General features: G+C 44.0%; 1 protein-coding gene across 4 annotated transcripts; it reads right to left on the bottom strand.

Moving 5' to 3' along the window:
- Window positions 1-633: 633 nt before the first annotated feature.
- On the bottom strand, window positions 634-23,392 carry LOC129541478 (NBPF family member NBPF6-like protein). 4 transcript variants are annotated; one of them, XM_055403399.2, is made up of 7 exons: window positions 23,162-23,392; window positions 12,935-13,147; window positions 11,119-11,218; window positions 8,962-9,197; window positions 5,076-5,127; window positions 4,050-4,211; window positions 634-989 (listed from the first exon to the last, which is right to left on the bottom strand). In XM_055403399.2, exons 2-6 carry the CDS (start codon window positions 13,110-13,112, stop codon window positions 4,064-4,066), a joined length of 714 nt encoding a protein of 237 aa, XP_055259374.2. In that variant the 5' UTR covers window positions 13,113-13,147; window positions 23,162-23,392; the 3' UTR covers window positions 634-989; window positions 4,050-4,063. The 4 variants fall into 4 exon arrangements, with proteins under 4 accessions (XP_055259374.2, XP_055259376.2, XP_055259375.2 ...); XM_055403401.2 differs by having other exon boundaries at window positions 12,935-13,072; window positions 23,162-23,295; XM_055403400.2 differs by having other exon boundaries at window positions 634-1,039; window positions 23,162-23,290.
- Window positions 23,393-23,406: the final 14 nt, after the last annotated feature.

Below are 23,406 nucleotides of genomic sequence, written 5' to 3'. Positions count from 1 at the left end.
GGACACAATGAATATTTCCATGTAATATTCAGTTCAGTTCAGTTCACTCAGTTGTGTCTGACTCTTTGCGACTCCATGAACTGCAGCACACCAGGCCTCCCTGTCGATCACCAACTCCCAAAGTTTACCCAAACTCATGTCCATTGAGTCGGTGATGCTGTCCAAACATCTCATCCTCTGTCATCCCCTTCTCCTCCTGCCCTCAATGTTTCCTAGCATCAGGGTCTTTTCAAATGAGTCAGCTCTTTTTATCGAATGGCCAAGGTATTGGAGTTTCAGCTTCAACACCAGTCCTTCCAGTGAACACCCAGAACTGATCTCCTTTAGGATGGACTGGTTGGATCTCCTTGCAGTCCAAGGGACTCTCAAGAGTCTTCTCCAACACCACAGTTCAAAAGTATCAGTTCTTTGGTGCTCAGCCTTCCTTATAGTCCAACTCACATGTAACATTAGGTGCTCAATAATGTGTAATTTTGGAATGAGGTATGCATTCAGCCTTGGTTTCTATCACTCTGGGGTATAAATGTAGTGGGCACATTGTTTGAGTTCTCTGCTTTAGGCTGAAGAAAGTTTTATAATTTTAATCTGTATAAAAAGATGATAGCCAACAGAATGCATATAAAATAAGCTTTATTTTGGAATCTTTATAAACCCCCAACCTCCCAGAAAAACAGACATGTGCTGAAGAGCTGATGAATGGTCTGCAGTGACATTATTCTGACGTATTATTCATCCAAGCCTATTTCTTCCAGCTGCTGCTGACTCTAGTTATCCACAGGAGGGAGATGGGAGGGAAAAGGGTTTAGAGTTTTCTCAAGATTATCTGTGAATCTAGGCATTGGTGTCTGTTGGGCAATTATATTTAGGCTGAAGGGCTGAGGCTTCTACAAATTGGAGTAAAAATCTAAAGTAGTGTGAAATCTTGCTCTTCCTCTCAGATTTGGATTTTGCTTGTTTTGTTGTTTTTCTCGTCAATTGGGGACCATGCTCTGTTGAAATAAGACAAAGATTTTCAAACAGTTCCAGCATTAGTTATCACCTGCAACACAAAACAAAAAAAGTAAGGATTTCCTATCAGATTCTGCTGATACCTAACTGAGGTTGCAGTGAAAGCTAAGAGAGGAAAGAGGCCATGTGCCACCTGAATGTATTATGAGGATAAACTGTGGCAGTCAGCTCCAGTCTGAAAAGAGAAAGCTGTGCTAGCAGATGAGAGGAAAGTCCTCTGAAATACACCATCTGCCCTGTGGTGTGGAACATAGGACTCCACCGCCCCAAAACACTGATGGCCCTGCTCAAAACTGCTGCATGTGCTTTAGCCAGATCCCTACCTCCACCCCCACCACCCCCGCTACCTCCACCTCCCACCCCCACCCCCCTCACCCCTCTCAGCATCAGTTTACTCTCCATTCTACTCTGGTGGAGAAAAAAGGAAGACCTTTCACCGCCTCTCAGGAGACAGGTGCCTAGCTTCAAGCATGCACATTCAGAAACAGTCTGTTCTAGGACTTCCCTGGTGATGCAATAGATAAGAATCCACCTGCCAGTGCCCAGGACGTGGGTTCCATCCCTGGTCTGGGATCCATATGCCAGGAAGCAACTGCCCCGTGCACCACAGCTACTGAGCCCATGCTCTAGAGCCCTCAAGCTACAACTACTGAAGCCTGCACGCACTAGGGCCGTCGAGCCACAACTATTGAGCCCCTATGCTGCAACTCCTGAGGTCCATGTGCCCTAGAGTCAGCAAGCCGCAACTACTGAGCCTGGGTGCTGCAACTGTTGATGCCTGTGCTCCTAGAGCCTGTGCTCTACAACAAGAGAAGCCACTGCAATGAAAAGCCCATGCACCACAATTAGTGAAAGCCCGCATGTAGCAACGCAGACACAGTGAAGCCATAAATAAATATAGTAGTGTGTAAATGTCAAAGAAAAAAAAGGCAGTCTGTTCCAGGAAAGAGAGGCTGTTTAAATGGAAATTTGGCTCCTAAATCCGTGTCCTATCCCTTTTAAATAGAAAGGTGGTGCTATTGTGAAACCAGGAGGGTCCTCAGACACTATCAGTGCCTTGTGATTTATGATAAGAAATACATACTTGGTCTTCATCCCTGTTTCTGGCATAGAACTCTGAAAACCCTTGTAATTTCCTAAGCGATGGAGGGATAAAGGTACTTGTGTTTGTATTAATAAAGCAACTTTTGGAAGCAAGTATTGCTGGGGGCTTCTTGCCAGGAAGGTCCATCTTGTGATGAGAGGGTTGGAACTTCCGGTCCCAGCCCCTGACCTATGGATGGGGAAAGGGGCTGGAGACTGAGTTCAATCACTATGGCCAGTGGTTTCATCAATCAGGCCAGTGTAATGAGTTTCCATAAAGTTCAAAAGGTTTTCAGGATTATGAGAGCCTCTGGGTTGGTGACACATGGAGGTACTAGGAGAGTACTAGGTACTGGGTTTTCTCTGAGAAGGCATGGAGGCTCCACACTTTCCCCATGCCCTGCCCTGTGCATCTCTTCCATCTGCTGTTCCTGAGTTATATCCTTTTATAATAACGGATAGTGTAGTAACGACAATGTTTCTCTGAGTTCTGTAGGAACAACTCTAGGAAATTAATTGAGCCTGAGGAGGGGGTGGTGATATCCCGATTTCTAGCCGGTCAGTCAGGAGTTCTGGTAACAATCTGGCCTTTCAACTGCCCTCAGAAATGGACAGGGTGTGGCGGTGTGAGGTAATCTTGTGTGACTGAACACTTAACCTTAACCTGTGGAATGGGAAATCTCCCTTACCATGTCAGAACTGGTTCCAGAATCTAAATATATTCAAGTATACTTCCTTTGCCCCTGAGGAAACAGTAGGTCAAGAGGTTAGATAGTAACTAAAGCTACATGACCTGTAAGTTGAGAAACTTAAGACTGGAATTCAGGCTTAAATAATAGGGTGAAGTTTGTAACTAAATGGTGGGTTTCCTAGAGCCATTCCTGGAGCCTGGAGTCTGGGGACCTGTAGAGGGACCATCTTTCTAGAAAGAGAAAACTATGAGAATTATGAATCGTGTAATAGTGGTGTTCTCCCCATCTTATGTTTTGATAGCCAGATGTAGCAAGAGAAGAGAGCGATCTGAGGGTGGTTTCTCCCTGTGGGTTTTGACCACTTATCTCTGTAATGACTCAGGTGAGGTAGAAGGCTCTGATTTTCTCCCCTGAAGCTGTGTTTTCATTGTACAGCTGGGCAGTGGATTCCAACATCTGCCCGTAGAAGTGAGAAGTGCATCTTCTTCCAGGAAATAATTACTGTTTAGTCGAGTTACACACATTCACTTCCAAGGATGCTCTCTGCAGTTCCTTGTCCTGTGCTTCTGCCTCAGCCCAGAACAAAACCAGGACTCAAGGGTGGGAACTTCAGTGTGATGGGGCAGAAGCTTAACTTTTACCACCTGATAGTCTGTACTAAGATGGAACCTTATGGGGAGAGAAGCCACCTGAGGGGGGATGGATATTGGTGCTTAAACTCAGGAGCCATGAGTTTATGAGGAGCATGCCTCATCTTCTGCATTACTGAGGAACCATGAAAAGTGAACCCCAAATATGGGCAAGACTGATGATATTCTTGGAAAGCTAGAAAAGCCTAAGGGGCACCATTCAGAAACTATAATTAGCTAGAACATTTCAGGAAAGCTAAGATGCTTCATCTTAAATAATGAAATTAATTATGTACGTGTGCTGAAGGGTGGCAGAGAAGTTGCCATGATCCCTTCACTCTCTGCACTCTGGTTTGCCCAGGGGTCCTCAGCTTGCATATGCCAGTGGGGGCCACAGAGACAAAGGTGAGGTGTGGACCAGGGAGAATGCAAATGAACAGACACACCAGGACATAAAACTTGGTCCGAGGAATGTGCTCAGCCTAATCGCTTTTGCAAGATTAGTTCTTAGGGTCTGCCTGCGGAGATAATCTCAATTAGCCTAGACAGAGGTGGTGAGCAGGTAGAAGCTACCAGAGCTTTATTATTCAGTCTTCTGGTTGTTGGGGGTTATTCTCTCAGTATTGGGAATACTCACTGGCTCAGTCTATATCAGAGCTGGTCCTGCACATCACACACAGAGGCAATGCTGCTGGGACGCTGGTGGGGGTCATGGCGACTGGAATGCGTCAGATACTTTTCATCTAGTGAGTCCTCCAGGACTTCATTCACTTCTTCCTCCTGGAGCCCCATGCTGGGCCTGAGTGGGGGATGGAGAAGGAGGCAGACAAGACAGGAGATGAAAATAAGGCAACCAGCATCAACCTGGCAGCTGGTGCTCATCTGAAGCTCATGGAAGAGACACCAGAAACCAAAAGGCCTATCCTCTCAGAGAGAAAAAACATAACAATCCACTTCTAACTGGGATTTCAGTGTGAATAGAACTGGGGTAGGAGAGAGAGGAGCATGTGTTCAGTGCACTGACCTCTAACTGTGGATGAGAAGTAGACTCAACGACTTCACTAAAATATACTCTGACACACAGGACACACAGAGTCCTATAATACAGACATGAAAATGCTATGGACAAATTTTACTTAAGAGTAAGTGAAGGGGTCCATTGAATACTGGCTCCTGAGGGAATGTAACCTCCTAGGACTCTTCTAGCTTTTAGATCTCTCTCTCCATATACATATATGAATGTATATTTATATATATGACATGATTTGCTTTATTTTTCAAGATATTTCTGGCTATGAAACGTTGGCTAACATATCTCAGGGCAACTGGGCAGAAGTAGGCATTTCACTTCAGTTTTTAATCATATAGGTTTTCAGAAAATAGAGACCAGGTTTCTCTGGCTGGTTTACCTTTAGGTCAAAATGACTCAGTTAACTAAACTTGAAGAATTACTAAGAAATGGCAACTAATACAAGAACTTCAATGAGAACAGACAATATGGGTTAAAGGACACATCACTGTATGATGAATGAATGAACTAGGAACAATCAGCAGCTTCCGGTTTCTCCCGGATCTGGGACCTTTGGTTTCTGGGTCTCTTGCTTCTGGACTCCTCTCTAGGTTTCACCACTCCATTATCAGCCCTTTCATCACTCAGAGTTACCTGGCTGCCAGCGACTCCTGTCCCTCTTCATCCTTTCTATCATGCTGATTTTCTGTGAACCAAAAATAGAGAGAGCTCGTGGGAAAAAGAGTAGGTCCCAACTCATGCTTACAAATACAAGGGCCTATCTGACCAGAGACACAATACTCTATATGTTTGTTCAGAATGCTCTGGGAGAATTATTCCCAGAGGGCTAAAGTTGTGTCTTTAGGAGCAGCCTGGCAGGCTTTCCTGAGCAACAGTGAACAATACGTTGCTAGTTGGCTGAATCGTCACCAGGACGTCTGCTACGGACTCAAGGCAGAAAGTCCACAGTGCCCTGTTGTCCAGTACACGGGATGCTTGCCTGGCTGCCTTCTGCACTCCTTCAGCTCTAACCTTCATGTCCCCCACAAACTTGGTTGATGGACCATCGCTGTGAGTCCCAATACTGCTCTCACGCAGATACTCCAGCAACCACAGAAGAGCAAATACAACCGGAGAAAACCCCTGTTCTATCTAAATGACTGGACAGGGGGACCTCTGCTGATGAGTGTAAAGAGACTCTTCCCCATTTCTTTGTTTTTCTCTGCTGACCCTGCCCAGAGACCAGCTCATTTGTAGAACTGTCTTGTTGAGGCAGCTGAGCAGGGATGTTAACCACAAATGAGAACCTACCGCTCTAGTCCAAAAGGGACTGATTGTCTGAAAAGTGTGAAGCGCGTCCCCTCCTTCTTTTTTCTGTCTCAGTTTTCTTGCCTCTTTGATCTTAGAGTAGCCCCCTGCAGTTTTGCAGGACAGTGTGACAGGAGAAATGACTGGGAGAACCCAATCTTTCTGAACAGAGGAATGTGCAAGAGGCCCCTTGGGAACTGGAAAGTAGAGGAGAAATGCCAGAGAGAGGAGAGGCTGGGAAACTGTCAAAAATATTAGGGTTCATCCCCAAACTGAGCCTGTGTGGAACAGAGACAAGGAATCATGGCAAAGGATTAGAGAACTGAATTACCATATAAATCACCAGCTAGACCAGACTCAACCTAGTGGCATACTTGCTGAACTGACCCAAACAACACATCAAAGGCCCTGCACACTAAACTGATGCCGTAACTGCTACCCATAGAATGTGAGACAGAACTTGCAGTCTAAACCTAGAAGTGGTTGATTTCCTGCTAAGAAATAATCCAGAGGGCTTTAATAGGACCCAGTGTCTCACAATATAATATTCAAAATGTCCAGAGTACAATCTAAAAGGACACTACATAAAATATATATATATGTAATCAGATGAACAAAAAGGCATTTGACAAAGCAACATCAATTCAAAATAGAATTCTTAGCAAATAAGGAACTTCCTTAAATAAGTTCTAAGTTTTATTTAGCTGGACCACGGCCTGCTCATTTTTGTGTTAGGAAACAAAATTTCTTTTCTATTGTTATCAGTCACCATCATAAAACAATAAAAAAAGGTTTCCTTGTTCATGAAAATATGAATAAATAAAACAAAGAGTAGCTCAACCTGATGAAAGGCACTATGATCATTAATTAGAATACCCAGTATTATTAAAAATGTCAGTTCTCCTTAAACTTTTCACAGATTTAATGCAATGCCACTCAAAATCCCAACAGAATTTTTTTATAGATAATGACAAGCTGACTGTAAAATCTATATGGAAAGGCCGAGAACCCTGTTTTAGGCAAAGAGTTCTTAGATAAAACGAGAAAATGATGATCCAATAAGTTGGACTTCACCAATATTAAGAAATTCTTTACTCTGAAAGAAAGTTAAGAGAATGAAAAGATAAGCCACAAACTGGGAGAAAATACTGACAATCAAATATCTGATAAAGAACTTGTATCCAGAAATACAAAGAACTCTCAAGACTCAATAATATGAAAAATTACTTTAAAATCAACAATATAGTGGACACTAACCTTTCCAAAGATATATGGATGATCAGTAGACATAGGAAAAGATCTTCAAAATTATTAGTCAATAGGAAAATGCAAATTAAAAATCACAATGATAAGCAACCACACACCTATTAAAAGACAAAAAGCCCCAAAGCAACAACCTGATAATGTCAAGAGCTGGTATCGGGGAACCACTGCAATCTAACTCATTGCTCAGGGGAATGTGAAATGGTTTTGTCACACTGGAAAACAGTTTGGTAGTTTCTTATAAGTTAAATGTACGATCTTATAATGTACACTTTAAGGATACGTATACTCTTTAAGCTTCCTTTGTGGCTCAGATAGTAAACAATCCACCTGTAATACAGGACATGGGTTCAATCCCTGGGTTGGGAAGATCCCCTGGAGAAGGAAATGGCAACCCACTCCAATATTCTTGCCTAGAGAATTCCACGGACAGAGGAACCTGGCAGGCTATACAGTCCATGGACTCACAAAGAGTCAGATATGACTGAGTGACTAACACACACACACATACATACAAACAAACGTACACTAACCATATGACTCAGCAATCCTACTCCAAGATATTTATCCAAGCAAAGTGAAGTGAAAATGTATTTTCACACAAAAATCTGTATGTGACTCTTAACGACTATGAATCATAATCACCCCAAACTGAAAACAATCTAAATATCCTTCAGTGGATGACTGGATAAACAAAATGTGGTACATCTCTATAATGGAATAATACTCATCAATAAAAAGGAACAAACTAATGATACATTCTAGAGATAAAAAAAATCTAAAGGGACAATAAACAGATCCAGTGGTTGCACAGACTTGATTTGGAGGAAATGGTTGACCTCAAAGAGGTACAAGGGAACTTTTACAAGTGAGGTAACTGTTCTGTAACTGGATTGTGGTGGTACTTTTACGTAACACTCTATGCATTTTTGAAAACTCACAGCACTGATTCTAGAGTGGGTCCGTTTACTGCATATCAAGTATCTTAAAAACCAAAAATGACTGGATGGCTGCTGCCTCCTGCTCCAAAATGAAAGCAGTGACGATGAAAGCAGTTTTAACAATGTGGTCTCCAGCCCCACATATTCTCCACTGTACCATTGCCATGGTCCCAGAATACAGAGTGAGAAGCAGGTGTACTAGAAGCACCTGACAGTCCTCTTCTTTTAAAATTGTAACCCAAGTGCTGCTATTAGGCTATTGATTCTGAAGGCATCCACTTCAAAGACAGCTATCTCGAAGGAACACACAGGCAGCTACAGGGCCAGATGAAGAGGCAAGGTGCTCCATGTCTGAAGTTTCCCTTGTTTTAGAGATCCCTGGCTGATTTAGATCATTGATATCTAACCCTTTTCTTTCCTGCACTTTAATCACCAATAAAGAGTGAACCTATGAAATCCTAGGCACCCCACCCTCGACCCAAATTAGGCAGAACCACAGCCCTGTGCTGTCTCCCTCTTTTTACAGGTAAGCAGAACCTAACCTCACTGGGTAGCCCTGGGTGAGCCGTGTATCCTCCAGGAAATGTAACTGATATGCCTCATGTTTTTCAAAGTTCCCTGATGGTTGTAGCTGAGGTATATCTCGCAATCATAAGAACCACAAGGGTCAGTCCAGTGACAACATTGGCTCTTTTTTGGAATATGTCTCTGGAGGCTCGCCTTGGGCCCCAGGGTTGGACTCCCAGGTATTTCTAGCTGATAGCTTCACTCTGGAGTGGGTTTCCACTTCCTTCTCCAGGGGATCCTTCTGACCCAGAGATCGAACCCATGTCTGTATTTCCTGCATTAACAGATAGGTTCTTTACCAGCTGAGCCACCAGGGAAGCTGTCCTGTAGCAGAGAACACCACAGAACAGCAGGACACCTGGCTACAATGTCACTGCAGGAATTGTGAAGGTGTGGAGTCTCATTAGAGTTTAGGACCTCTGGAGGAGCTAAGTGTTCTTAGAGCCTACAAGATAACTTACCAGTGGAGAGTTTGCTGGCAAGTCTCTCTGCCAGCTGGCTTCCGTGGGCCAGGAGCTCACAGAATCTCTCTCTCTGGTAGGAGATCACGTCAGTGCTCTTGAGGAAACTCTCAAAAGTCTTGACTGTGTTCTTTGCATGCTGTGTGAATAGATGGCAGACACCTTTCCCTTCCTGAATCTGCCGTCGTAAGCAGGTCAGTTCTCGGGCCTGAGCCTCAATCAGGGGATCATATCTCCTAAAGTGGCAAAGAAAAGTACAATGTAAAAGTGAATGTCATGAATTATAAAGTTATGGAAATTTCAGCAGACCTGTGTGTTTGATTACTTGTAAGGAATTTCCCAAGTTGAATACTTGCACAGGTTGTGTGACTTGCCTGTAACAGAAGGAATGAGGAAATAGTATTAGGTTTGTTTCTTTCTTTTTCATTAACCTCACTAAAAAAAAAAAAGCCCTTTAAGTTCCTCACTCGGTCCACAACCATTTTAATGTCACATGCATCATCAAGCATTATTCAGAAAGTGTGGCCAATTAGGGTGGGGAAGCCAGGTACAGAAGTGCTGGACAGGTACATCTGGTATTAACTGAAAAGATGAAAAGAAAAATCAGTGAGAGGGTTAAGATGAAGCGCATTCCTCTGAATGACATGAAGATAAGCTATTATAACAGGTAAGGAGGCACTCAAGAGTAATTAAAATTTTGAGTAACAATTACATGACTCTGTCTTGGATTTCACAGTTTTCTAATTTTGTACAAATATTTTTTATAGATTTCCAACTAGAATGTGAGCTCCGAGAGGCTAGAGACAGTCCATATGACCCAGCGTACAGTACATAGTAGAGAATACACACCTGAGTAGGCAATCTGTTAATACTTAAAACCACATAATCCTAATGCTAGACTAGATATTAATAGTCATCTACCCCCTCAGATGCTTGAATCTCCTCAGTACTAAGTAAACATCCGCAGATTGTCTTTCAAAACTCTATTTCTTAGAGTTCCTATAAAGTGTCAGAAGAGTGGAAGGCAGAGGTCAAGGAGAAACAGGATCTCCAGACCTAGGCCTCCTTCAGTCAAGCATCTCTGCTTTGGTGGCTCTTGCACATCTGAGCTTCTCAGATTTCATTTTAACCAAGGTTGAGAAGATGTCTCCAATGCCACAATCTACCCTATCTATGAAAGTTTCTAAGGATAGGTGATACTGGGCCTTGCAAATTAATAATTCATTTTCCAGGCAACGACTGCTCGATTACCTGTCTACACAATGGCCCTACCAGCTAACATTCCACATAGTCTGATACTTCTAGAAATAAATACATAAATCAAAGGTGGGGGAGAGAAACATTATTATCATGAAAGACACTTGGGAACATTAGAAATTAGAAGTGTTCCTTCCCAGCCACAGCTAAGCCCCAGCCTTAAGGGCAGAGGTCTTCCTGGTCCCCTGGCTGCCACCTGCCAGGGACCTAGTCTTACAGAGGCCCAGGCCTGAGGCAGCATAACCTGGGGCAGCCATCATCAAGAAATCCCTCTCAAGAGCCAGGGTTCTTTTGCCACCAGGGATTCCTCCAGTCAGGACTGTGTAACTAAAACAGTTACAGGTTTTTTAGGCTTACTTCCCAATGTGACTTGCAGATTTGTGTCAGCACTTTGTTCTCATGTATGCTGTATAATAAAAGTCAAATCTAATATTTAAAAAATGATGATAAGTACTGGGCCTATAAAAAGCAAGAACAGGTATAATAATTACAGCTAATATTGTTGAAAGCCCCACATGTGTGTGAAATGGTTCCAACCTCTGGTCATTGCATATTTAATCTCCATAACCCTCTGAGGCAGACACTGTCAGTATTTTTATTTCACAGATGAGGTCGCTGAGACTCATGGAAATTTGAATTCATTTGCCCATCGGTAATTCACAAGCCACATTGCCAGAATTCCAATATGAGCATGTGAGCTCACTTTATTCATATATTACTTCAGGGAGAATCCAAAGACTTAACTAGTCCTCCATTAGTTCCCACAGCCCCACAGGCTGTCTGTGTCTAGTTCTGGGCCTGTGTATACATTTCTGCCCTTCTCCCTGCACAAGTTTTCTATTTATTCTACTGCCCTGGGCTTCCCCACTTGACACACTTCCCACACAGCTTCCTCCTTACCCAAGCCATGTAGCCAGTCTCTTCTCCGCCAGGTTCCCCTCCTCAAAGGGCATTCCCCCATCCAGGACAGATTCAATGAGGTCCTTGTACTCTTCACAGTCTGGGGAAACAGAGACACTGTCTGAGAGGAAGCTGGCCCTGCTGCTGTGGCCCAGCCTTCAAGGGAGGAGGAGGGGCCACCCGAGGACAGATGTCATCTGGATACCAGGCTCCACACAGGGAATCCCACATCTGATCCCCAGCTACTAGCATTTGATTCCCCCCAAGTGAGAGCTGAGGAGAGAGATCCTCATAGATAGTAAAATAACTCAAAATGATTCAACCAGAATGAAGCAAAATCAGGGTTCACATGCTCTGAGTTCTGACTCCAAATCCTGGGCCGCTTTACCAAACCTTGCAGCCTCTTAAGGAAAATGTGAACCTGGGCACAGAGTAGGAATTCCCTGTGTGTTTGGGAAGGCAAGGCTCCAAGGACTGTAGGGCTGACAGTCCTCCCATGTTGAGAGTTTCAATAATCCCTCAATATTTCCAAGATTTTAAACTTTATCTAGAGACAACTGTGTAAAAATGCACACGAAGGGGAAAAAACCTGAAAGACATGCTCGATGCTAACAGGTGCTGTGTTAGGTTGGTGGGAGAACTAATACACAGCATTTGCCAAGGAAATGGCGACCCACTCCAGTGTTCTTGCCTGGAGAGTCCCAGGGACGGGGGAGCCTGGTGGGCTGCCGTCTATGGGGTCGCACAGAGTCGGACATGACTGAAGTGACTTAGCAGCAGCAGCAACAGCCAAGGCCTTGTTCTAACAGATTTTCAAGAATTATCATCCTGAAATCATCACCTCTCTCTGAAGAGGTAGATACTATTCCTGTTACCGTTACAGATGAGGAAACTGAGGCATGGAGAAGATGAACAACTTGGGTTTGAACCCAGGAAGTCTGTCCCAGGGCACACGCTCTTAATTAATTACTACACTGTGTTACCTATACATGAAGATGTTCGGTGACATCTTTCTTCTTCTCCAGTTTTAAAAAACGCTGTATTATGATGATAATAAATGATGTAAACAAACAAACAAACTCTTACATTCCCATACCTGAAAGCTCTTTTCACTTCTTTGATAACTAGGCTTTAAGTGTTACTTTCTGATCCATGTCAATAAGTTGGATAGCAAATTTTATCCCCCATTGGTTTATTGAAAACTAATGGTAGAAATTTGAAAGCGAACTCAACTTCTGCATCAGTAGGAATGCTCCCCTTTTACTCCTGTGCCCCTGGGTCCTCATTCCCATGTTCCCCAGTCACTGCAGCTCCACCCCTCCCCTTGCTGTGTGCCACTGATGTTCTTGTTTCCAGGTCTCTGTGGTTCAGCTGGGAATAGGCAGCGTTAAGGACCTTTAAGGTGGGCAGGGTGTCCTGTCATTTCTTTCTTCCCTAGTGCAGCTCGCGCAGCACTTTGCAAATGGGTGCTCATGAAAAGTCTGAATTAAATCCTGAGATGTTTAAGCCAACAAGGATATTATATGCTTATAGACTCTAATATATATTCCTGAGACAGAAAAAAGTCTAGTGCCTGGATGAGCTCTTAGCCTCTATTCCTCCTACACTCTCACTGCAAACTTTACCCATTTGTTCGTCAGTGCCTCCATCCTCTGAGAAGTGAGGATTAACTACCGGCTTCCACCTTTCTAGGAGTGTAGTAAGGATGCAATTTATTTTGATGAAGGAGGGAAAAGAATACAGTTTGAGGGTGTTTTGTTTCTTAGAGGGAAGACAATCATTTATCACTACGGTGACTGTGACCCCAAGGACTTACTGTGTTTCTGCAGCTGGTTGGCCAGGGAGTAAGCAGTAGCTTCAGACCTGAGTAGTTTCTCTGTGAGGTCTCGAAAGTCCTGTTTGCTTTTTTCCAGCTGGGAGTGCAAGTACTGGTTGATTTCCAACATGCCCATTTCTGTGCTCAAACCAGAGAAAATGGTGTGAGATACTGCCATGCTGAAGCTTAGGGTGGAAGAAGCAGAGCCAGAACCTGGGGAAAAGAAACCCAAATAAATAAGAAATTAGAGACAAGGGAATGGATTGTGGTGATGAATGTACAGCCTGGTAGATTACTAAAATCATTAAAGTATACAATTATAATGAGTGGGTGACTATTACAGTATGTAACTTTTGCTTTAATAAGATTTCATTCAGTGGAAAAAAATGTATTAAACATGTTTTTAAAATGAAGATGCAATTTATTACTTACTTTGGGGCCTACTTTGTCAGCATTCCTCAACTCTGAGAATCCTTAACTGTAAAAATGAGGCACAAGAAGCCAAAGCTCAGAGGTCAGGCTCTGACAAGAGTGCCAGAGAGAGGACCCAGCGTGCCAGGTAACCACGTGGAGTTGCAATAACAGAACTGGAAGGTGGGGGGTGTCACGGAATCTTGGGAACTCCTGTATTCTAGTTGACTAGGCCAAACTGATACTCAAGGCCACCTGCTCTATTCTGAAGGTCGCCACTGATGGGGACATTCCCTCAGTGGCCAATATTTGTGTACGCTTGTACTGATACTACAGACCTATCTCTTTCTAAACTTTAAAGCTATTTTGTACTTCTATTCTTGCAAGCATAGAAAACGTCAAGGAATTAATATTTTCCCAAATTCTTTCATTGTCAAAAGGACTGTCATGAAGTCACTTTTCCATCAGAAAAATTTATAACTTTTAGAGTCTTGGTGTTCTTTGTTTCTCTCATTTCTTCCACACCATTTTAATATTGTGCGGAAAAAATCCTGAATTTAATACTGTACTTGGTATGTGAATAATTAACTTATAAGATGACTGACTAGATGATGTCTTAATTACCTTCTTGGTGGAGACCAATATTATGGTAGCTTCTTTTCCCTCACTGGGGAAGCACGTGGGCCTCTCATTAAACTTGAATCAGGTTTGACCTCCCTGCTCCCAGCCCCATCTTCCTCTTCTCCTGTGGGTGGCTTTGTGTTTTAATCTGCATGTAAGGTTTTGTGCTTGTCACTTGTGAATATCATCCTAGCACCACAAGGTTTCTTTCCAACTTGTCAAAGTCACTGAAATAGGTTTTGTTTCTTTAAAAAAAAAATTTATTTTGAATTTTTAAAATTTATTTTTAAAATAAATTTTTGTTTCATTTAATGAAACAAAGATGAATACTTTTAATGATAAAAGGTATACAATTCACAAAGAAGACAGACATCATAAACCATGAGACATCTTAACAACAAAGAAACAAAGATACATAAAGCAAAAAATCAGAAGAAACATAAAAGAAAAAAATATATAATCATAGTGAAACATTAACATTTCCCTGAGAATATTTTATCAAATGCAGAAAAAATAATAGGAGCATCTTGAATGGTGTCAATAATTTAAATATAATAGATTTACATTTAATTAGTTTATATTAATCATATCCTACACAAATATATTTAAAATTTTTATCTCATATGCTGTTATTAGATATCCATAGGACATTTAGAAAAACTAGCATAAAGATAAACATTATTAAGTTTTCAAAAAGTAGAATTCTTTTTTATGTGTGTGCTTCAGTTACACATATACACATAAAGTATGTTTGAAATTATTTCCATGAAAGTTACCACAAGATATTGACTATAGTTCCCTGTGTGTGTCTGCGCTCAGTCACTCAGTCATGTCCGACTCTTTGTGACCTGTGGACTGTTGCCAGCCAGACTCCTCTGTCCATGGGATTCTCCAGGCAAGAATACTGGTGTGGGTTGCCATGCCCTCCTCAGGGGAGCTTCCCGACGCAGGAATCTAACCCATATCTCCCATTTCTCCTGCGTTGCAGGCAGGTTCTTGACCCACTGAGCCACCTGGGAAGCCCAGAGTTCCCTGACCTATACAGTAAAACCTCTGTGGCTTGTTGCATATCCTTTTTTAAATTAGAAATTCAGCATTATATTCATACTAAGTCAAACAAATGGGATCAAAATGTCATAAATTTTGTCAGTATTTATTTTTGGCTGTGCCAGGTCTTTGTTGCTGGAGGGGCTTTCTCTAATTGCATTGAGCAGGGGCTGGCAACCCACTCCAGTGTTCTTGCCTGAAGAATCCCAGGGATGGGGGAACCTGGTGGGCTACCGTCTCTGGGGTCGCACAGAGTCGGACCCGACTGAAGTGACTTAGCAGCAGCAGCAGCAGCAGCAGGGGCTACTCTCTAGTTGCAGTGTGCAGGCTTCTCATTGTGGTGGCTACTCTTGTTGTGGAGCACAGGCTCCAGCGGATGGGCTCAGTAGTTGTGTCTCGCAGGCTTAGTTGCTCCATGGAATGTGGGATCTTCCAGGACCAGGGATCGAACACATGTCCTATTGTCCATTGGCAGGCAGATTCATAATCACTGGACCACCAGGTAAGCCCCACAAATACATTACTTATGTTCAGAGTAGTTTTCATAGAACACCAATAGTTTGTGTTGATGCAAAGCTATTGACCTGTGGTTGTATTCTCAGACAGAGCATAGTAAACATCAAGACCATGGGTCTATGGTAGTTGGTGGTAACCTACAGCACTCCTGTACAGTGGGGTTTAGTGACATAGAAGCTGAGGCTTAAAGAGAGGCACAGACAAGCAAGACAGAAAGCCATCCCCTGACCTCTGCTTACTTCCTACATACCAATTCCTCCCTGGCTTTGGAAGCCTGAGACTAGGGCAGCTTCCTGAAATACTACCTCTTCTCTTTAGTTGCCGAGCTTTTCCAGGCTAGTGGCCTACACATGTCTGCCCACTGCCACCTCCATAAGTGCCCCTGAACATTCATGAGAAAGTGAAGGAAGGACAAGCTACCCAAGCCTTTTGCCACCCTCCTTCTAGATTGTAGTACTGGTATGTGAGATGTCCCAAATTGCCTTTGACTTCAACCCTTTTAAATGTATTTTGACTTATTTCATTATAGGGGACTGGAATGCAAAAGTAGGAAGTCAAGAAACACCTGGAGTAACAGGCAAATTTGGCCTTGGAACACGGAATGAAGCAGGGCAAAGGCTAATAGAGTTTTGTCAAGAGAATGCACTGGTCATAGCAAACACCCTCTTCCAACAACACAAGAGAAGACTCTACACATGGACATCACCAGATGGTCAACACCGAAATCAGACTGATTATATTCTTTGCAACCAAAGATGGAGAAGCTGTATACAGTTAGCGAAAACAAGATCAGGAGCTGACTGTGGCTCAGATCATGAACTCCTTATTGTGAAATTCAGACTTAAATTGAAGAAAGTAGGGAAAACCACTAGACCATTCAGATATGACCTCAATCAAATCCCTTATGATTATACAGTGGAAGTGAGAAATAGATTTAAGGGACTAGATCTGATTGATAGAGTGCCTGATGAACTCTGGACGGAGGTTCGTGACATTGTAATTGTACAGGAGACAGGGACCAAGACCATCCCCATGGAAAAGAAATGCAAAAGAGCAAAATGGCTGTCTGAGGAGGCCTTACAAATAGCTGGGAAAAGAAGAGAGGCGAAAAGCAAAGGAGAAAAGGAAAGATATAAGCATCTGAATGCAGAGTTCCAAAGAATAGCAAGGAGAGATAAGAAAGACTTCCTCAGTGATCAATGCAAAGAAATAGAGGAAAACAACAGAATAGGAAAAACAAGAGACCTCTTCAAGAAAATTAGAGATTCCAAGGGAACATTTCATGCAAAGATGGGCTTGATAAAGGACAGAAATGGTATGGACCTAACAGAAGCAGAAGATATTAAGAAGAGGTGGCAAGAATACACAGAAGAACTGTACAATAAAGATCTTCATGACCAAGATAGTCACGATAACGTGATCACTGACCTAGGCCAGACATCTTGGAATGTGAAGTCAAGTGGGCCTTAGAAAGCATCACTACTAACAAAGCTAGTGGAGGTGATGGAATTCCAGTTGAGCTATTTCAAGTCTTGAAAGATGATGCTGTAAAAGTGCTGCACTCAATATGCCAGCAGATTTGGAAAACTCAGCAGTGGCCACAGGACTGGAAGAGGTCAGTCTTCATTCCAGTCCCAAAGAAAGGCAATGCCAAAGAATGCTCAAACTACCGCACAATTGCACTCATCTCACACGCTAGTAAAGTCATGCTCAAAATTCTCCAGCCAGACTTCAGCAGTATGTAAACCGTGAACTCCCAGATGTTCAAGCAGGTTTTAGAAAAGGCAGAGGCACCAGAGATCAAATTGCCAACATCCGCTGGATCATGGAGAAAGCAAGAGAGTTCCAGAAAAACATCTATTTCTGCTTCATTGACTATGCCAAAGCCTTTGACTGTGTGGATCACAATAAACTGTGGAACATTCTGAAAGAGATGGGAATCCCAGACCACCTGACCTGCCTCTTGAGAAACCTGTATGCAGGTCAGGAAGCAACAGTTAGAACTGGACATGGAACAACAGACTGGTTCCAAATAGGAAAAGGTGTACGTCAAGGTTGTATATTGTCACCTTGCTTATTTAACTTCTATGCAGAGTACATCATGAGGAACGCTGGGCTGGAAGAAGCACAAGCTGGAATCAAGATTGCTGGGAGAAATATCAATAACCTCAGATATGCAGATGACACTACCCTTATGGCAGAAAGTGAAGAGGAACTCAAAAGCCTCTTGATGAAAGTGAAAGAGGAGAGTGAAAAGGTTGGCTTGAAGCTCAACATTCAGAAAACAAAGATCATGGCATCTGGTCCCATCACTTCATGGGAAATAGATGGAAAAACAGTGGAAACAGTGTCAGACTTTATTTTTTGGGGCTCCAAAATCACTGCAGATGATGATTGCAGCCATGAAATTAAAAGACGCTTGCTCCTTGGAAGGAAAGTTATGACCAACCTTGATAGTATATTAAAAAGCAGAGACATTACTTTGCCAACCAAGGTCCGTCTAGTCAAGGCAATGGTTTTTCCCGTGGTCATGTATGGATGTGAGAATTGGACTGTGAAGAAAGCTGATCGCCGAAGAATCGATGCTTTTGAGCTGTGGTGTTGGAGAAGACTCTTGAGAGTCCCTTATACTGCAAGGAGATCCAACCAGTCCATTCTAAAGGAGATCAATCCTGGATGTTCATTGGAGGGACTGATGCTAAAGCTGAAACTGCAATACTTTGGCCACCTCATGCGGCGAGTTGACTCACTGGAAAAGACTCTGATGCTGGGAAAGGTTGGGGGCGGGAGGAGAAGGGGACGACGGAGAATGAGATGGCTGGATGGCATCACCGACTCTGTGGACATGAGTTTGAGTGTACTCCGGGAGTTGGTGATAGACAGGGAGGCCTGGCGTGCTGTGATTCATGGGGTCGCGGAGAGTCAGACACGACTGAGCGACTGAACTGAACTGACTTATTTCATGGCTTAGTGTATAGTTTCTCCCAGAGAATGCTCTCAGTGTACTTGAGATAAACTGTAGTCTGCTCTTGTTGGGTGAAATGTCTACAGATGCCTGTAAGGTAATACTGTTTAAATCTTATTTATCTTCTGCCTAGTTGTTCTATCCATTACTGAAAATGTAGAACTGAAATCTCCAATAATTATTGTTGAATTGTCTATTTCTCCCTTTGGTTCTGTCAGTTTCTCTTTGTGTATTTTGAGACTCTGTTAGATGCATTGGGTTTAAAACGATTTTATCTTCCTGATGGATTAACCCTTTTATCATTATAAAATGTCACTCTTTATCTCTGGTAACATTGTATTGTTGTAAAGTCTCCTGACTATATTTTTTCTGGTGTTAGTATAGCTACTCCAACTTCCTTATGGTTGCTATTTGCATAATTATGTTATGTTACCTGGCAAAAGGTACTCTGCAGATGTAATAAAGTTGACCTCAAAGTGGGGAGACTATCCAGGTGGACTAACCTAATCACAGGAACCCTTTAAATCTGGGTCAAGAGGTCAGAAGACTAGGTAGGGAGTCAGAGAGAGTCCAAGCTGTCAGCAATTCAGTGAGTCTTTACAGGCTTTGAAGGTGGATGGAGCCAGAGGCAAAGAAACACACTCCTCAGTACTGCTGCTGCTGCTGCTGCTAAGCCACTTCAGTCATCTCCGACTGTGTGCGACCCCACAGATGGCAGCCCACCAGGCTCCATCGTTCCTGGGATTCTCCAGGCAAGAATACAGGAGTGCGTTGCCATTTCCTTCTCCAATGCATGAAAGTGAAAAGTGAAAGTGAAGTTGCTCAGTCGTGTCCGACTCTTCGTGACCCCATGGACTGCAGCCTACCAGGCTCCTCCATCCATGGGATTTTCCAGGTGAGAATACTGGAGTAGGGTGCCATTGCCTTTTCCCTCCTCAGTACTACAGCTTCATAATTATTGCTACACATATCTCCTGACAACTTAGAACTGCATTTATTGTGTGCGCTGTACGGATCCAGGATTCCCACTATTTCTGACCATCCTTATCTTCTGCTTTGTCCTAGCACATTACTATAACTGTCTGAACTGGGGGACTCAGTTGACAGGTTTTGCTCAGTCTCTTCTCTCACACGTGAGTGGCTCTCTACTCTGTTGCAGGCGGGGTGCTGAGCTCAGGCTCCTGGTGTTATTGGAAGCTCCTGATTCATCTAGACTCTGAGAGTCACTTATCTGGAAAGCCAGAGCACCCTCCTCAAGCTTCCTATCACAAGAGATCAGTACATTAGTACATTGACCTTCCCCAACCCAAGGCCATGGTCTCTAACATCTTTACCACTTTTTGGTGTATATTACCCACCCCTGGCGGAGAAGGCAATGGCAAGCCACTCCAGTACTATGCCTAGAGAATCCCATGGATGGAGGAGCCTGGTTGGCTGTAGTCCATGGGGTCGCTAAGGGTCGGACACAACTGAGCTACTTCACTTTCACTTTTCACTTTCACACATTGGAGAAGGAAATGGCAACCCACTCCAGTGTTCTTGCCTGGAGAATCCCAGGGACGGGGGAGCCTGGTGGGCTTCCATCTACGGGGTCACACAGAGTTGGACATGACTGAAGTGACTTAGCAGCAGCAGTAGCAGCAGCACCCACCCCTGGGCTACTCCCCTTCTTAGAAAATCACTTACTCCATCCCTACAGCACTGTGGACACTACCAGGTGACCAGCCTGAGGGCCAGCTTGCAAATCAGGGTGAAACAATGACCTGAGGATGCTCTGTCTAGATCACCAGAGGTGTAGGTGAATATGCCAAGGAGGTTACTTCTAAAGGTTCCACACAGCAGAAACACAGCAGAGTTGACGTCCCTACCATGGAAGACACAACCTGGAGGACCGGTTGTTACACCTCAGGCCAAACACTAATCCCTCCAGGATCACAACCTGATCCCCAAGGCTGCCAAGTTACTGTTTAGACAAACTCTTGAGTATCTTTTATTTATTCCAAAACCACTGCTGGATTCTCCACCATTTCTTCAGTTGAAGCAGCATTGCTTCTGGCTGCTAGATCTCTGCATAGAACAGACTTAACCTGTGCCATAACCAATATAGCAGAGACAGTTAAAAAGGGTGACTTTTCTAATCTTGAATTCACAATAAAGATTTCCACACATGCTCTGCAGAGGCAGAAAATGAACTGTGGCAGAGTGAATAGCAAGCATATACCTTGGTCAGGAGTCAAAACTGGGTGTGTGTGCTCAGTTGGTAAATCCTGTCCAACTCTTTGCGACCCCATGGACTGTAGCCCTCTAGCTCTTTTACCCACGGAATTTTCCAGGCAAGGATACTGGAGCAGATTGACATTTCCTCCTCCTGGGGATCTTCCAGACTTTCATATCTCCTGCACTGGCAGGAGGATTCTTAACCTGCCAGGAGTAACCTACCTGGGAAGCACGGTTCAAATGAAACCACACTGAGTGAGTGACTCACACTGACCGCAGTGACACTGCCACTGAGCCACCAATGTTCTAAATTCAAGGTTGCTTGGAAAGCTCAGAACACGCCCAGTAGGTCAGCTTCTGCAACCACCACATCTGACCTGGGGGACAGCACAGCTACCAACTAAACTGAGAGCCCTTCAGGTTTGGGAACGTGGTCTGGAAAGAACCCAGGCAAGAACCAAATGGAAGAGAACTGCAACTAGGATACAATTCCTCCTTAAGGCTACAAATCTCCAGTTGGGTTCTGGAGTCCAAAACAGTTCCTGTGCAAAGATCTGTGTGCTCCAATGGCACCTCTGAGAACTGACTAAGAATTTCCCAAGACTAAGCTGGGTAACATTTCCTCCAGCAAGTTTGCCTAGAGGGATCTTTAGTAGCCCTCATCCAGCTTCTGGAGAACTCAGTTGAATGAATTCAGAAGTCGGAAGTTCAGGCACATCAGAGGACTGTTGCTGGTCAGTTACTCCTCTGATTAGTGTGGTGCAGATGCTTTCAAGACCTTGATTCTTGAAAAGGAAACATCAGAGTGGTGTAAACCTTTGTAATTCTGTCTTTGAAAGAAATGAGCAGGAGGGGAGGCCCCTGAAGTGAGATCTGGATTCCCAAACATTGCTAAGGACGATGGAAAGGGGAAAGGATGATGGAAAGCGGAAAGGGGACCACCTTAATGAAAACCACTTCCAAGGAAGGCCCCAGGGCTCCAAACGAAATTTTGAAATTCCAGATCTTTCCCCTGAAACCTGTGGCAAGGGTGCTTTCCCACCTTAGCTGATGCTCTGTTTGCTCAGGCCAAACACACTTCTCTTTGACGCCAGTCTTTCACACCACACTTACAACTTGTCAGAAAAGCGTATTCTTCAATTGCGCACTTTGATGCACACAATCTTTTTCGTGTGTGATTTAGGGCCTCAACTCTCCTGACAAAGGCGTGGAGGTTGATTCAACTCGCAACGGTCGCTCCGTCAAGACTTTAGAGTTTGAGACCTTTAAGCTCGCTCCTGGTTTTGGGCCGTGCTTAGCTCCATGGGCGAAAATCAACCTCTCCTGGGCCTGTCCTCGAGGGCTGGGGGCGGCGTCGGTAGCTCCACACCTCTGGTGGCGCGGACGGAGACGCGTCCGGCGACGGCGGCATGGATTCAATTTGCCCAGAGCCCACGAGGCGCAGGTGCGTGGTGCACGGGGCAGCTCCGTGGTTCTCCTGCGCCCACTACCCGCCTGGTTCTAACCCCGCGGGCAGTAACCGAAAAACTGTCTTGAAACAGAGGGAGAGGTGGCAATTGATTAAGAGAAAATAAAAAATCCTCGGTGATTTCTTCATCTAAAGACACCCTGAAGATGAAGTCGGCGTCCGCAGGGACTCCGTCCTCCCGGCTCTGGTTAAGGTGAGTGGAGTTCCCAACAGCAGCTGGAGCCAAAGCAGACAACCTGGGCCCGGCGACCAGGGAGGAAGCAGCCCCTTTTCCTCCCCAGAATGGCAGCACTTGAACGTCTGTCTCTCCCTCGGCTTTTGAAGGATTCCCAGGACGCAACAGATAGGATTCTTTTCATTGCCCTTATTAAGGTCGGTAGTGGCTGGTGGCTAGATGGCGCAGCATCTTTTGTTTGCAGCTATGCCTGGTGGGCTTCCATCTATGGGGTCACACAGAGTCGGACACGACTGAAGTGACTTAGCAGCAGCAGCAGCATGGCAGGCAACCTTTTTCATTCACATCTCTCTCCTCTCACTTGATCCTTCATGTGATTGCAGCCACCGGGATCCCGAGGGCAAGAAAAACTGGGAAATGCTGGTTGTGGGGGTCAGCTTCAAGCACACAGATCAGGGGAGAAGGGTAGAGAGGAAATCTGGAAGGGCAGAGAATATTTAGCCCAAATGTAAAGTGAAAAAAGAACTTCCAAAAATGTGCAACTCCTAACGCACGGATCATACGCAAGGAGACGTGTTAAAAAATAATTTCCAGAAAAAGGTAAAATCATAACTTGCATAGTTATAACAAATGAACATGTGTTAAAGAATGTATTTGATTCCTAGGACAGAGGGTAGCATATAGGTGTTAAAATCAGTTCGAAGATAGAGTCAAAATAACATTTGAAGATAAGTGAACGAAATTTTTGATGAGTGAAATTGAAGTTTCAAAAATTCAATAAATTTCACCGCCGGTCGTGATACTTACTGCGTCTTAGTAGACATACACACAATACTACATCACAGAGACAACTGGATTTGAAAGGAACCGGTTTCCCCTGGACTGCTAAATGTTCTGTTCTCCCCCATTGAACGCCGTTATTTGAAAAAAGGTGCACAGGCTTCAGCCGACCGCCAGACCGATACAGGGCAGGACAAAGGTCAGGAGGTTCAGCGGAGCGCGCCGGGGCGCAACACGTAGAGGGTGGGAAGGAGAACGGGAGCGGGAGGCGG

This window comes from Moschus berezovskii, chromosome 4, assembly GCF_049115385.1.
Source record: "Moschus berezovskii isolate FMDL1 chromosome 4, NW_MosBer_1.0, whole genome shotgun sequence".
Taxonomy (NCBI): Eukaryota; Metazoa; Chordata; class Mammalia; order Artiodactyla; family Moschidae; genus Moschus; species Moschus berezovskii.
This window is presented reverse-complemented; position numbering and strand designations above follow the sequence as displayed.

Coding starts and splice junctions, on each gene's coding strand:
- LOC129541478 (XM_055403399.2), bottom strand. CDS start 13,112: ATGGCAGTATCTCACACCATTTTCTCTGGTTTGAGCACAGAAATGGGC. Junction 5,128..8,961: donor TGCCAGCAAACTCTCCACTG/GTAAGTTATCTT, acceptor TTTGGTTCACAG/AAAATCAGCATGATAGAAAG. Junction 4,212..5,075: donor CAGGAGTCGCTGGCAGCCAG/GTAACTCTGAGT, acceptor TCCCCCACTCAG/GCCCAGCATGGGGCTCCAGG.